Source organism: Panicum virgatum, chromosome 5N (assembly GCF_016808335.1).
Source record: "Panicum virgatum strain AP13 chromosome 5N, P.virgatum_v5, whole genome shotgun sequence".
Taxonomy (NCBI): Eukaryota; Viridiplantae; Streptophyta; class Magnoliopsida; order Poales; family Poaceae; genus Panicum; species Panicum virgatum.
Window position 1 is genome coordinate 35,800,696 of NC_053149.1, and position 15,507 is coordinate 35,816,202.

The 15,507-nt window shown below is 45.7% G+C and overlaps 1 protein-coding gene across 4 annotated transcripts; it reads left to right on the forward strand.

The window, feature by feature from the left end:
* The first annotated feature begins 6,522 nt into the window (after positions 1 to 6,522).
* On the forward strand, positions 6,523 to 15,339 carry LOC120673463 (condensin complex subunit 2-like). Of its 4 annotated transcripts, none has more exons than XM_039954303.1 (13): positions 6,523 to 6,991; positions 7,082 to 7,183; positions 7,307 to 7,424; positions 8,379 to 8,449; positions 8,527 to 8,587; positions 8,668 to 8,868; positions 8,953 to 9,239; positions 9,966 to 10,116; positions 10,192 to 10,448; positions 10,554 to 10,581; positions 10,980 to 11,119; positions 11,371 to 11,481; positions 14,958 to 15,308. In XM_039954303.1, exons 1-13 carry the CDS (start codon positions 6,695 to 6,697, stop codon positions 15,168 to 15,170), a joined length of 2,037 nt encoding a protein of 678 aa, XP_039810237.1. In that variant the 5' UTR covers positions 6,523 to 6,694; the 3' UTR covers positions 15,171 to 15,308. The 4 variants fall into 4 exon arrangements, with proteins under 4 accessions (XP_039810237.1, XP_039810234.1, XP_039810235.1 ...); XM_039954300.1 differs by having other exon boundaries at positions 6,550 to 6,991; positions 10,554 to 10,599; positions 14,955 to 15,339; XM_039954301.1 differs by having other exon boundaries at positions 6,553 to 6,991; positions 10,554 to 10,599; positions 14,958 to 15,339.
* Positions 15,340 to 15,507: the final 168 nt, after the last annotated feature.

The window sequence follows — 15,507 nt, forward strand, 5'->3', positions numbered from 1 at the left end:
ACACTTACAGCACATGAGGTAGCAGCGGGCATGGTTATGGGGAGATCGCTAGGCACCAACGCCATGCATTTCGGGACTTACGTGCTGTCACAGGACCCTAAAAAGAAGAGGACAAAGATAATGTCCCCATGGGTGTCGGTAATATTATTTTTCCCCCTTTGACCCCTCTGACATCTTTGTGTATCTTATTGTTTTGAAAGTATGCCCCCATGTGCATATCTGAGCATTTTTTGCCATATACTTTTTTTTTCTACAGATCCAAATGATGACAGGGCCCATGAACAGCAACATTGTCAAGAACGCTTTTGAGTTTCGCGATTCAAACTATGAAATGGTAAAACCACATTTTTCTTTTTCTTGAAAACTTTGTGCTGTCTACCTATTAACCTAGTTTGCAAATTTGTGTTGTATGATTCTAGCAAATTTTAGCCCACAGAACCCATTGGTGATTGCAATTTTACTAAGGAGTAGTTTTCCAATGCCTTTGTTTTCTGATTGCAAATATTAAGAGTAATGAGTAGTTTGTGATTTGCAACATTCAGAGTTAGGTAGCTTTCTGATAGCAATATTCAAAGTTAGATATTTGTCGAGGTCACAGACTCACAGCATACTGCTTCAATTGCTGAACATTGCATATCACTTCCCATTCACAGCGCCATTTTTGTTTCCCATTATGTTTTTAACCGAATGCAGAACAGAAATTGAATTGGATTAGCATGTTTGCGCAGTTCAGTAGTATTTTTTCTTTTTTATCAGCAACTTGATTTTCTTTTCCAGCAACTTATTCATCCCCTTAGCAGCAACTTATTTTCTGTTATCATGTGAGTTATTCAACTGATTTTTCTATGGATACTCTTTCCCGTGCACCAAGAGAATACAGCGCAGCCGGGCGGCAATGGCCACTGGTTCGCATTTGCTGTAAATATTCCAGATAAGAAGTTTCAAATCATAGACTCTATAAGGAACAACGACAATGCTGAATTGAGATGGAAAGCCAATCAGGTGCGTGCAAAAGTGATTACCTTATGGAACAAGTACACATCTAAGGTTCAGGGGTGCAAGATTCCTACCATTTACAACTTCTAGACGCAGTTCATTGAGGGGTACAAGCAATTCGGGATGTAAGCACAAGTCGTTCTTATCTTTTTATCCTAAACTGAATTCCAAACTATAGATATTGTAATATTTTGTAAGTTCTACATTATCTAACATTTGTCTCTCTTTTTTGTGTCCTCAATCTCAGTCATGACTGCGGTCTGTTCACCCTCAAGGCTATAGAACACTGGGATGGACACAACCTCCCAAATATGATGGAGTTTGATGAAATGAAGCTGAGGAAGCGAGTTCTTCATGAGTGGCTTCATAGCCCTGCCAACAAGCTAGAGAACAAGACTGAACTATTCTCAAAGGGAAAGGGAAAAATGGCAAATCAGTAGGCTAGGAGCGGAGTGGGGAAGGAGAGGAGATATGTGTGTATTTTTCACATGATGCATATACTCTGTATATAGATGCTCCCATTTTATTTTAATTGATGCTCAGATATGCTCAGATATTCTGTAATATACTGGCAACTTGTGACCAATTCAACGGACAACTTATATGCAATTTGTGGCTAGGAGTGGAGTGGGGAAGGGGAGGAGAGATGTGTGTATTTTTCACATGATGCATATACTCTGTATATAGATGCTTCCATTTTATTTTAATTGATGCTCAGATATGCTCAGATATTCTTAATATACTTGCGACCAGTTCAACGGACAACTTGTATGCAATTTGTGGCTAGTCCAACAGCAACTTGTGATTTTTTTCATGATGCATGCACTCTGTATATAGATGTTCTCTGTTGTTTTAAATAATGCTCGGATATGCTGATCATTTTTTTACCCCCCCACTTTCCTGTGTGAGAAGCAACTTATGTAATATATGGATGTATCCTTTGTGATCAGCAACTTATGTAATATATGGAGGTATTTACACTGGCAACTTGTGACCAGCCCAACAGACAACTTGTCTGAAGTCAAAACAACAAATTGTGCACCGATCTTTTTTTTTGAAATATCAGCTTCTGTACATTAGATCTGCACTTTTTTGTGTTTCTATTAACTTAATTCAACATACATGCTGCAATTTTCCAATCTTTTTTTCATACGCCACCATACATAAAGCTTTATTAAAAATATATTTATCCATATATATAGTAAGTTTGAAATATACAAAAGCATCAACTATTCATTATTACATCACCACACACCATGCTTTAATAAAATCATAAATCACTAATTGCAGTTTAATAGATTACAAGGAAGTGGAAAAAATGTTAGATACATCCCCCTGCAACACATCTTATTTTTTCACACAGCAGCAACCTCATTTAGTGATTTATCCGAGAGTTCTTTTGTTTGCTTCCTTGCCGGCTTGGCGGGGCAAGTTGATGTAGTATGTTTTGTTGAACCACAATAGCCACACTGTGGTTTTTTTGGGGGGAAGCAACCCAACCCTGTATTGTATCTCTTTAACCTTGGACGCCCTTATTTCTTTGTTATTGGTGGGTCCCCAATCTCAGCACCAGCAACATACGAGCCTGAAAAGTCAAAACAATTTCAAGTTGCTAGGAGTAATACACACAAGTTGCTAGAACAAGGAGTACAAGTTGCTAAGCTGAATGAGTAGAAGTTGCTAGAGGCAAGGAAGTATAAGTTGCTACGTTCAGTTAAGACAATACGCACCATTAGCCTGTTGTGACAGATTTGGATCCCCACCTCCTCCGGTTGATGAGCATGTTTTTTTGCGCAATTTATTCTGCGGACTTGGCGCAGCGGGTTGTTCAATATCAACTTGTTCACACTCCACCCCCGGAAGAACACTTGACACTCTCCTTTTCCTCAAAGCAACAAACTTAGATTGTAGGGCACTCACTTGTTTTGAGACTATGCCATACCCCTCGTCATCAGCCATAAAAGGTCTCACAATCTTATTAAAGTTTGTGCACATCCTGCTATAACGTATAACATACTTCCCGTGGTCTATAATCTGGGTTTCTTGAAGAGGCTCGTTAGCGGCAACTTCCACCCCACTATCAACCACTGGCTCAACTGACCATCGAGGGAGAATGTACCGATCAGGCACCTCGCGGACTGCAAGGGCGTCAAAAGCCTTCAATATGTGGCAGCAAAGCACTCCATCTCTCTCAAACTTGCAACAAATGCAGCTATACAAGCCCTCCACCCTGGACGACGTGACCCTGAATGTCCGTGTCCCATACAACAGATCGGGGCAACGCCTGTACAGAACAACATCTATCAAGTCATCCCCTTCAACACGAACAACATAGTAGCTCGAACTTAGCCGCAGCTCGTGTTGAAACACATTGAACAACCTCCTTGTATACGCTTTCTTCATCTGATGCTCCATAGGGTGCCCCGTCAAGTAGCGTGGGACCTTCGTGGCTGTGGCCGCCTCTTGCAAATCTTGCTTGCTGAAAATCATTTGTTGTATCTTCTTATATTGCTGCACAAAGTTGAGTATCGAGTTCTTTGGGTTGACATAGCGCTTCAGGACAGCATTGAAGCCTTCACTCCGTGCTGTTGTTTGGAGGAAGGGGAAGAAACAATGCATGAAATACGTAGGGATCCAACAATGTCTCATGTCATACAAATGTTGGAACCTCTCATCATTGTTTAGCTCATATTTATCTAGAAAAGCCTGCCACTTCTGCTCAAACTCTGCCGGCGTGAAGCTATTGTCAATACAATCCTTGAAGTCATCCGCCAACTCTTGCTTATCACCCCCCTTGCCATCCAAGAAAGCACCCGTGGTCTTTCTAGCATTTTCCATAATGTGCCAACGGCAATTCCTATGAATTGAACTGACAAATACCTCTGCGACAGCAGCCTTCATCGCAATATATTGATCAGTTATTATATTTGCAGGATCCTTGCCGCCTATTGCTTTCTTGAATTCAGTAAACAGCTAGACAAAACCCTCAGTCTTCTCATTCCTCAAAAAGCCGCAACCCAGCTGGATTGTTACGCCATTCATGTCAATCCCTGTTAACACAATATAAATCATTAGTATTTTTTTCATAGCTGAAGACTATCAACTGGTGCAGAATAAAGATGGCAACTTATGTGCAACTAGTGTGTCAACTTGTGCTTTCTCAAAGTAGCAAATTATTCAAAGAGTATACAGCATTATAGTCAGTGTGATAATCAGTATTTTTTCTGGACTCCAATAAATAACAATCAATGAAAACCATCAATGGGCAAACTAGCATTTTTTTTGCTGGACATACATACCTATGAAAAGGAGCACATGGCATATTGTAGGCATTGGTCAAATAAGTAGTGTCAAAGGACAAACAATCACTATACAGCTCATAAGTTCTCCTTGCTGCACCATCCACCCAAAACAGATTCTCAACCCTGTCAAACTCATCAAGAGTGTAACTATAATAGAATTCCGGATCTTCCTTCTTCAATTCCTCAAAGTACTCAAGTGTCGCCTTCACATCTTTACCTCTATATTCAGCGCGGTACTCAACACGCAAATTTTTAGCATCACCTTCTGTGTATGGACAGTTTTCAATACCTCCATACAACTCAGTCATTATCTGGTAAGCACGAGTTATCGTGATGCAGCATCCATGGAGCAACTTGATGATCTCTTTCTCTTCAGCTGGTATGTCTCTGCAAGTATTTTGTGAGCGAGAATTTTCTTAAACGCTCATGGTTGTGCTCCCTTTCAAAGTTCACAACCTCCCAGTGTCCAGGGGATGTCTTCCTCACAATCATACGAGCTGGGCAGTGCGTCCTATCTACATAATCTCTGCGCCTTTGCCTCACAATCTTTTTCTCAGTTATTGGCCCATCATCAGCAACCTTCTCTTTTTTGTTGACCCCAGCCTTCTGGCAAACATAGATATACTTTGTCTTTTCATTGGCCTTCTTCGACTCACGGGATATGTCGATCCTTATAGAGAAACTTGTATGACGGGCATATGAATTGTAATAGTCTTTAGCAGCATCAAAAGTATTGAAAGACATGCCTACAAAAGATTCCTGCAGAGTGGATAAAACCTCAACACCATCCTCAACATCAACTCCATCTGCGGTTGTCTCAGTCGTGCGAACTATCACACCACCAGATTCAGCCGGGAGAACCTTTGATGCTGAGTTGCTAAATTGCTGAGTTGCCAGTTCAGAAGGAGCTGAGTTGCTTGGCAGATGAAGAGCTTCATTGGATATTACCGGGAGAGTCAAGTTGCTGCTGGACACATGTGCACCTGCACCACCTGCAACACACATCGGTGGGAAAACTGCACCAGAAACTTGCTACAACTCAAGATCCGAAGGGGCTGCAAGGAAATCATGCTCTTGCACTGGTGCAGAATTCAGATAAAAAATCCCACTAAAAGACATATTGAACCTACAAAACACAAATATTAAGTATAAATTGTCATGCAAGAAAACCCATAATGTATATATGTTACAATAAAATATTGCTTCAATAATGAACACAACTAAATAGCACAATACAAGTTGTCATCCAAGAAAACTTAAATTGAGGATAAGTTGCAGTCCTGAGGAAACCTATAACGTATATAAGTTGCCACAATAATGAACACAAGACGCCACAATAATAAACACAAGATGCTACAATAATGAACATAAGTTGCCACCTCAGAGCAACAATCTATACACAGATGCAAATTTTTCTTAGAACTTCATACAAGGTTTATAGTAGATTTTTTTAATGCAAATTCACCAGCGAATTCAAATCCCCAACACCCACGAGTCATCATGCAACATCAATAACACACAAATCTCTTTTGCAATCCACAAGTTGCTAGCAGTTTTTTAGGGATGAAGAAGATAAATTACATCCAATTCGAATAGCATAGAGAAGGTTTTGCGCAGAATTGGGGAGATTAGATCGAGCATATGGGAAGGGAAGAGAACTAAAAGGAGTTACAAACCCGCAACGAAGGAGTTGCAGATCGGTGGAAGGAGGAGGTTGCAGGTCTCGGCCAGTTCAGGGGGATGTGGCGGTCAGGGGGGGCTCCGCCAGGTCTCGGCTAGGTCTACGCGCGCCTCCGCGCCTCCCGTGCACGACGGCGGGGCCTGGTAGGATGCGGTGGTCAGGGGGGCTCCGCCCTCTCGTGCGCTTGTCTTGGAGGGCCTGGAGCGCGCGTCCCCTCTTCCAGCACGCGGGGCCAGGGGCTGCGGCGGCGCTGCGGGGGTAGGTCCCTCCCGTGCGCGCCGGCGGGGCCTGGTGGGATGCGGCGGTCAGGGGGGCTCCGCCCTATCGTGCGCCTGTCGTGGAGGGCCTGGAGCGCGCCTCCCCTCCTCCAGCACGCGGGGCCCGGGGCTGCGGCAGCGCCGCGGGTAGGTCGGGTTGAAAACCAGAAAAGGAAATGTCACTATCACATCCTAATAGAAAAGGGTGTCGCGCAATCTCCCAGCGCGCGATAGGTCGCGCAATAACACGCTCCTATATATTTGCCGCCTTGGCCTGTTGGGCTGTGCGCCATTCACACCTCCGAAATCCGTCCGTTACCAACACCCGCCGCCGCCGCCCCCCCGCAACCCAAAAATTTGAAAATCACAACCGGGAGTGAGGAAGCCCGACCGACGCCCAAACATTTTCCCCACCCAAACCCCCGCTCCGCTCCGCCGCCGCCGTGGACCGCCCGACGATGCCGCCCTCCGAGGACGCCCCCGCGCCAGCGCCGGCGAGGACCCCTCCTCCCTCGCGCGGGGCGGCGGCCGGCTCGCGGGTGCTGCTGCAGTCGCCGCCGCCGGCGTTCCCGCTCGGCTCCAACGACGACCAGCTCGAGCGCGCCCGCGCCCGCGCCGCGGCGCGGGCCGCCTCCGTCCGCCGCCGCTCCCTCGCCGCCAGCATCGCGCCCTCCAAGGACCCGCGCCAGGACCTCCTCGACCGCGAGCAGGTCATGGACCTCTTCCACAACTGCATCAAGCTCGCATCCGAGAACGTACGCGACGTACCCACCTCCCAACCCTAGGCCGCTATTTTCCCCTCGCTAAGGCTGTTCGTTTTGTTCATTCCCGGGAGAATCTGGCAGAAAATTAACCAGAAGAACACGTGGGAGCTGGGGCTCATCGACCATCTCCACGAGCTCATCCACGTGGGGGAGGAGGACGATGACGAGACCAACTTCCAGAAGGTACAGACCTGCAAAGATCTTCCGTTTCCAACTTTTATTCTTCTTACCAATCTTTTCTGGAGAGGAAATTCGTCGGCTGCGAATTGAGTTTGATTGGGAATATGTGGTGCTTTTACGGACCAGGCAAGCTGCACTCTGGAGGCTGGGGTCAAGATCTACTCAACCCGTGTTGATTCGGTTCACTCTGAGGCATACAAGGTGCTGGGCGGGATCAACCGCGCCGGAAGGGGTGAAGAGGCTGGTGAGGATCCACAGGAGTTTGGAATGGACTCTGATCTCATACCAGTTTGAGCCCAATTTTACTTCTTTATTGGAGTCCCATCATATCTGTTGCAAATTACTAGCTTTTATGCTGAGTATCACTGAATTTCTTGAGTTAACAATTCTAAAGGAAGGTTGCATACATGATGGATTCATTGGTTTACTGAAACTACCATCTTCTCGATAATGTTTCATCTTAAAAAGATATGCTGCTTCATTACCATCATCTTCTAATTTCGTAATTGTTGAAAAAAGATTTTAACACAGGAAAAAAAATACAGAACCTGCATATTTTTGCTTCTTTAATTTAGTCTGTATCCAGTGCAAATTAGTCGCATTATGGTGAGTATCTGAAGTTGGCATGCACAGGGTTGATGAGTTACTCAAAAGGTCATTGCTCTAAATTGATTGGAGAATGTACAGATTTTAAAGACCTCTATACTGTTGTCCTTATTGGAACAGTTCTGCTTGTCTATTTTTCCTTGGGAGAAATTGCTCAACATCACAATAATATGCTACATAGCTTTACACAACTTGAGCCACTCATGGATGAGTTTGAGACCTCTACAGAAGGCCATTAGTGGAATTGGGAACATTTGCTCTGTTCTTACAGTTTTGTGCTTAAAACTTCAGAGCATTGTATGTTTATAAGATTTTTTTTTATATATATTGATCCTGTTTGAAGGGCGGGCCTGGTGCAGCGGTAGAGCCTACCGTCTGTAACCGGAAGGTCCCGGGTTCGAGCCCCAGCCTCTGCACATTTGTGTGAGTAAGGTTTGGGGCTTAAAAACAACCCTTCCCCAGACCCCGCACAGTGCGGGAAGCCTACGGCACTGGGTACGCCCTTTTTATATTGATCCTGTTTACTGTGTTATCCTTGGATAACATACTGCTGCTTCACTATGATTTTCTGATTTGGTTGTTGCTGTTAAAGATGTGGAAGATGGAAGCAATGTTGAATCTGCACAAGATGAGGGCATCAGCAAAAAGGATGCGGATAGGAGGGTACATCTTTTTGAGCAGTACTGATTTCTTCACTTCAATTTTGCTTCATTATTGCTAATGCCTTTTCGTTCAAGCAGATTTCACCAGCTTCAACATTGGAGTCCTCATTTGAGGCTCTTAATGTAAAGAAGTTTGATGGTAAGTTTAAAGCTTATTCTCACTATGCTTCTGTTGAAAATTATTCTGCCATGGGGCTAAAATGCCATGCTTACTACTAGTTGCTTTCACGGTGGATCCTCTGTACCATCAAACTACTGCTCAGTTTGATGAAGGTGGGTCGAAGGGTCTTTTGTTGTATAACCTTGGAGTCTATGGCAGCTGTCGTGTGTTGTTTGATTCATTTGAAGCTCCAGACAAATGCATCCTAAGTGATATGCAAACTGACAGTGCTGAGATGATTGACCTTTCATTTGCTAAAGGTAATATCAGTTTATGCTTGCTTCTCTTTATGTTCGTTGCATCTTTTTCCAATGGAGTATCAATACATTTCTAATTTTGGACAGAGGAAATTGAGGAAATGGTTGCTCAAATGCCTCTATGTAATGATATTTCTCCAACCCTGAGGGACATTATTGCTCTGTTTGATGAAGAAAACCAAAGGCCATCACACGGGTTATCTTCTGGGCAAGTGCCAGTAATGGAAGATGGGATTGTTGACGGTAATGAAGCAGACAATAATGATAGCATGTTACCTGATTCTGAATCATGGGATTTTGGTGGTTGTGGTGACCATGAAGACGCATATGATGAAAACAACCCATTGGGTTCCAACACAACAAACTATCAAGAGGTATTTTCCTGCAGACTTGGCAAAATTGAGAAATGGTCCTTGGCAAAAATAATGGCAGAAACACAACTTAATTTTTTCTCGAATGCGCAGGAGAGCTGCAAATCAATATATTAAGAAGAAAGAAAAGGGGGATAAAGATCCCCCTAAACAATATGTTACAGGGTTGAAGAGTCTATAACACACCCTAAGGACTCATCCTAGTCTGTCTCTCTTAAGAAACTAAGTAGGACCAGACCACCTGACCAGAGCAGCTAGGAAGTAGGAGCCAGGGCAAGGTGATAGGAAACTCCTTGAGCCCCAGCTACAGACCACTGTTGATCTTCTTCTCTAAAAACCGAGAGGACCCGGGATAAGTCAGAGGTCCCTCCATCAAAGACAGAGTAGTTGCGATGTTTTCAAGCTAGCCATGCTCCTAGGATAATGATGGAGTTAAATCCCTTGTTTACTTGACCACAAACCTGCTGCTTGCCCTGGCCCACCAATCTACAAAAACCTGGTCGTCCAACTGCGGAGCAACAGCTTATAAACGAAACAGTTGCAGAATGCTGAACCATATTTAACAGATTCATATATTTTTGAAGATACATATGTGGCCACTAAATCTGTTGCTACAGTTTGAGGCTAACTACAGATTATTTCAGTTTGCCTGTCATCTAAATTTCTTGAGAGTGAGTTGTTTAAACTTTAAAGATCAAAATCTTATTGCACAATTACATTGGTATGCAGGAATTTGGTGAATACACTGTTGAAATTCCTCAGCATACTGTTGCGGATGAAAAGCTTGACAAAATTGCAGATCTCTTGTTGCTCAGCATGGGCACCTCAAAGACAAATGCTTGGGCAGGACCTGAGCACTGGAAATATCAGAAAGCTAAAGGTACTTTATGATACAAACTTCTCCTGGGTTCCATCAAGATAGCATTCTATAATGTTTGAGCTCACATTTGTTTAGATTTGGAGGCTGCCCCAACTTCATCTGGTGAATCAGAAGTCCCAGTTAAGATGAAGAAGAAAAGAGCCAAGGATGATCCTGACATTGACTTCACAAAAGCGTTGGACAATGAGTCTCTAACCATCTTCGCACCTCCTAAAAATCCAAAGTCATTGCTGCTACCTGCAAATAGGGCTGTATGCAGCAATAAACTTCCAGAAGATTGCCATTACCGGCCTGAAAGCCTTATTAAATTATCTCATCTTCCAGATGTTTTGGTAATGTTTACTTCTCTTGAAATTTTTTCTAAAAAGTGACCTGTAATTAAATTCTGAGACAATGACCTATTATTTGTAATGACTGTGGAACCTTTTTCTTTGTAGTGTTGTGCCAAGAGAAGAAAATCACATGGTAAGTTTGCCAAATTAGGTAAAGTGAAGAAATTTGCTTGTTAGTTTTGTCAGTATACATGCTTTTCAAAAACTTTGCCCACATAATCAAGAAGTTGTGAAGTAATCTTGAAATATCAAAATCATTGTACAAAGGATACTAATGAAGTATTGTTCTACTCAGCCACTTTTTTGTTTGCCTTTTTATTTGTATGGGGTGGTGGTAGGTTGTATCGGTGGATTGGGGGGGGGGGGGGGTTACATATTAGGTGGCATCCTGTTGAGCTGTTACTTTAAAAGTCAGTGTATTCTTATAAGACTTTTCTTTAATGTACTGTAAAATCTTCTTTAGCAATTTCAGCATTACCCGATTTTCCTGATAAATATGGTTTGCATGGATATATATATTTTTCTTTGTAGACACTGAAGTGGAGAACAATCATGACTTCATCCCATCTGAACCTTGGGATGATGATAATTTTTGCACTGATCACATTGATGAAGGACATGCCTGTAGCGATGTGGAGGAGTCAGTAAATCTTGTCGATAAACCGAGACAGGTATGTTCCTTGTTCTTCTTTTTTCCTTTAAGCTATCCATTTCCCTTAAGGAACTTGTTTATTCAACTTTCAACAGTTATGTGGTGTCTAGTTGTCCATTTTTTTCCTAACGTGTTCAAAACATTAACTTAATGTAGCGTTTTTGTGGTAGACCTATAAATTTTGGTATTACTATGACTCCAAGATTGAGCTGATGTCCCTCTCTCTCTAAAAAAAGGTTGAGCTGATGTCTACTTTTTTTTGAATGAAAGGTCAACAAGATTGATATACAATATGACAAGGTATCAAAACAAGTGGACGTTCATGCTTTAAAAGAAGTTCTCTGGAAACACATCCATACATCTGCTGAGACTGATGATAAGGTAAGGCAAATGCTCTTGTAGTCTTGCGTTGAACACTGTCATCAAATGATTTGCCCCATCCAAGTCAACTCTGTACTGTTGGTAGTGGTAGGCTGGGAGAACAGAAAACTTATTTTTTGAAAAAACCCTGCAGAACTATGCTGAAAGCAGTATGTTGCAAATATATAAGCTTTCCGAGTGCTGATTCTTGCCCTATATCATTATCATTTTTGACCTAGTTCGCAAATCTGTTGAAACTAGAATTAGTGTATGTGTACCGTGAAGATGGCGGCATGCTAGCTTGGAACAAAAGCAAGCGGATAATATTATTAGTGGAACGAATTATGCGCTCAGCTTTACTGTTCTAGGAAGAGGTGTAGGGGCACGACATCCTGAGATGAGTGCCATGGGTGAGGAAGAACGTGCGGGCGCTGGAGTTATCAAACTCGCGGCCATTGTCGCACTGAATTGCCTTTATGGTGGCGCCATATTGGGTGGTCACATGAGCAAAGAAGTTAGCAAGAGTGGAAAACGTGTCAGACTTCAACCGTAAAGGAAAAGTCCACAAGTGGTGCGAACAATCATCAAGAATGACCAAATAATATTTGTAACCCAAGACACTAACGACTGGCGATGTCCATAGATCACAATGAATAAGGTCGAAATTGTTTGACGCACGAGAAGTGGAAGAAGTAAACGGTGACCGAATGTGGCGACCGAGCTGACATGCATGACACAAAGAGTTGCTAGTTTCTTTAGTACATGAAGGTATGACAGAAGCTAACTTGGTCATGACTTCATGACCGGAGTGACCAAGACGGCGGTGCCAGGGCGGAGAGGCTCCAACGACGAGGGCGGCAGCAGGAGGAAGGCGCAGTGGGTATAGGGGGCCAGCACTATTGCACCTGACGAGAACTCTCCGAGACTCCAGATCCTTCACAGAACAACCAGCGGGGTCAAACTCGACAGAACAATTGTTGTCAGAGGTAAACTAGCGAACAGAGATCAAATTCTTAATAAGGCTAGGTGAAACTAGAACATTATTAAGAGAAAAAGGACCTGGTAGGGAGACTGTGCCAGTGGAGGTGACGGGGAGTAAAGAACTGTTACCGACAACAATGGACGAGGGATACCGCGAGGTAAAATTATGAGTAAGAGTGGAGGAATCAGAGGTCATATGAGAGGTAGCACCTGAGTCGAAGAACCAGTCAATTGTAGCAGGCTGGTTTAGGGAGACGGTGCTGAGGGTAGAGGCCAGGGACTGTTGATCCTAGCCTGCCAGTGAGACGACCTGCTGCTGCTGGATGCCAGGTGCCCACGGGGAGTAGGCCATCTGCCCCCATGCCGCCTGGGCCTGGGCGGCCTGCGCTTGCTGGGCCAGCAAGGCTTGCGCCTGGGCCTGCTGAGCCAGCAGTGCCTGCTGCTGCTGCGTCGGGGCTGGCGGGAGGGGCATCGAAGGCTGCGGGCCGGGCCACATTTGAATGGCCCCAGCCCACGGGTGCATGAAGGAGGGCTAGGGGGCTCCGCCAGCGCCGCCTGCGCTGGGTGTGGAGGCGCCCCCGGGCTGGCCGCTGTTGGAGGGAGATGGCCCCCCTCCGGAGCGAGGCTTGCCGCCCCGCTTGCTACGGCGGTCCCTGGACTTGCCGCTGGGAGTCCCGCCCTCGGAGTTGGAGCCGCCAGTGCGTGAGGGCTGCTGGGGAGGGCGGGATCCTGTCGCCAGTGGTGCCCTGGAAGGAGCAGACTTGGCGGTGGCGAGGAGGGCTGTCGAGGAGGCCGAGGGTTGGTGCCACCATGGTGAGCTCTTCCAGGATCAGCTCGTTGACGGCGTTCTTGAACTTGGGGAAGGGGTTGCCGCGACGGATGTGGCGGCCGGCATCACGGAAGCGCTTGTTGAGCCCTCGGATGAGGTTGAGGGTCAGCGTGTGGTCGGTGACGGGTTCCCCAAGATCCGCAAGCTGTTGCGCCATGCTCGTTAGGCGCCTGCAGAAATCGGTGATGGTGAGATCAGCTTGGACGAGGTTGCGGAACTGGACGTCGAGGTGGAGGGTGCGCATCTCCTTGTTGCCGAGGAACTGGTCCTCGAGGGCGCACCAGACGACGCGTGCTGTGGCGGCGCGATCGATGACCGTCTCAGCGAGGTCGGTGGAGATGGTCCCTGTGATCCAGGACTTGACCACGTAGTCCATGTGGGTCCAGTCCGGGAATCCGGGCGCAGGGAGGTCGGCAAGGACGTGGGACTCCAGGGAGTACTTGCCGATGACGAGGAGGATCTGATCGCGCCAATGGGTGTAGTTCCCGGCGGTGAGGTTGAGGACGACGTGGACGAGGCTTCGGATATTCTGCACGCCGATGGCCTGGGCGTGCAGATTGACGAGGGCAGCAGCTTCATGTGCCAGAATGGCATGATGAAGGTCGTGGTCGTCGGTGTTGACGGAGACGGTGTCCTCGCGCTGGGCGTCGGGATCACCCTCGGCGGCGATGGCGCGCTCGTGCGCGGCCTTGGCGTGAGCGTCGCAGACGCGCTGGGCGGCAGCGGTGGCCTCCTGCTCTGCAGCGGCGGCCCTAGCGAGGGCAGCGTCGCGCTTTGCCTGGAGGGCTTTGGCGCGCTCCTCGCGCTAGGCGTCGGTGAGGGCAGAGGCGTCGGCGGTCTTGGGATCGCCGTGCTTTGGGGGAGGCGGGTGGGGTGCCGACCATGGCGGCCAGCAGGGGGTGCGCAGCCTGATGGGGCGCGCGGCGCAGCCTAGGGATGGCGCGCGATGGCAACGGAAGGAGCAAGGATCGAAACCCTAACTCGTGATACCATGTAAGCAACAGAGATTGCTGGGAAATAATAGATTGATTGATAGAGGTGCACAATGGGTGTACATATAAAGGCAGGGAACCCTAGATTGGCTTATGGAAACAGCACCAACAGAGGGATCCCTGCCGCCATCTACCAATACAGGAGGGGGCGGCGCACAGAGCCGAGGAGGCTGGGCGCCGGCCACCCAAGGCCGATTGGGCCTGCTAATAATCTCCCTAATCACCTTGCTAACAGTGTACTTGGTGGTGAAGCTAGATGCAAGAGCACTCTGATGCACCTCTTTATCATGTCTCTACCAATCCAAAGCTCTTAAGTAATTGCTCCACTACATAGCTTTAGATTTTTGTTTGCACCCTTGTGCACGTGCACCGGGAAAAGTGAATGTGGCTTCGCCCCTGAGTGTACTTGGTTGCTTGACAGAAAATAAATCAAAGATATTCAGGAAAAGGAACTTGTAAATCTTTTGGGGTAGCAAGTTAGCAACATGAGGCCATGATGGAAAAGTACCATTCTAAGTGACCAAGATAATCATAACTTTGCATCAATAGATGTGTATTACTGATTCTTGACTCAGTTTTTTGTTTGAGGTAATGGGCCAGAAACAGACTAAACAGGTGTCATCGTTGATTCTTCTTTGTGATAATACTATTTACGCTGTAACAATATAATATTTAATTTACGCTTTGCCCAGCAGGAAAATAAGGAAGCTGAAACAACGCTGCACCTATCACAGGTGCTGCATGATCTTCCAAGCAGAAACCCGGATGCTGCAGCAGCTGATATTTCACCGCATCTGTATTTCATCTGCCTCTTGCATTTGGCAAACGAGCATGGCTTGATGCTGCGTGACCGCCCCACGATGGATGAAATTGACATATACATGCCAACTTCACCTTGTCATGGTTGAAAGCTGCTGTAAATTATTTGATACCTTTGCATTGTATCATGTAATATATATCCTCTGACGATTGTATTTTATTTGATGCCAGAACTATTGTACCAGTGATGCCAACTAATATTTAACCCCTTTTATTAATTTTGCTCATTGAAGTGAATGCAATTGGGCTGCGACAGGATATCTGAGAGCCTAAATGAACAGATGATGAGAAATTTCTGCTGGCAGGATAATTTCTGGCTGTTGGGTAGCACCGTGATTTGAATATATTGACTTTGACATGATTGCACCATATCTTCACAGGTGCCGCTAACTTGACTTGATCTTACCACCGCCAACATGGTCCTGA

Excerpts from the sequence above, each read along its gene's own strand:
- LOC120673463 (XM_039954300.1), top strand. The coding sequence starts at position 6,695 with ATGCCGCCCTCCGAGGACGCCCCCGCGCCAGCGCCGGCGAGGACCCCT. Across the intron at positions 7,425-8,378 it reads CGGAAGGGGTGAAGAGGCTG|ATGTGGAAGATGGAAGCAAT; the intron begins GTGAGGATCCAC and ends TTGCTGTTAAAG. Across the intron at positions 10,600-10,979 it reads TGGTAAGTTTGCCAAATTAG|ACACTGAAGTGGAGAACAAT; the intron begins GTAAAGTGAAGA and ends TTTTCTTTGTAG.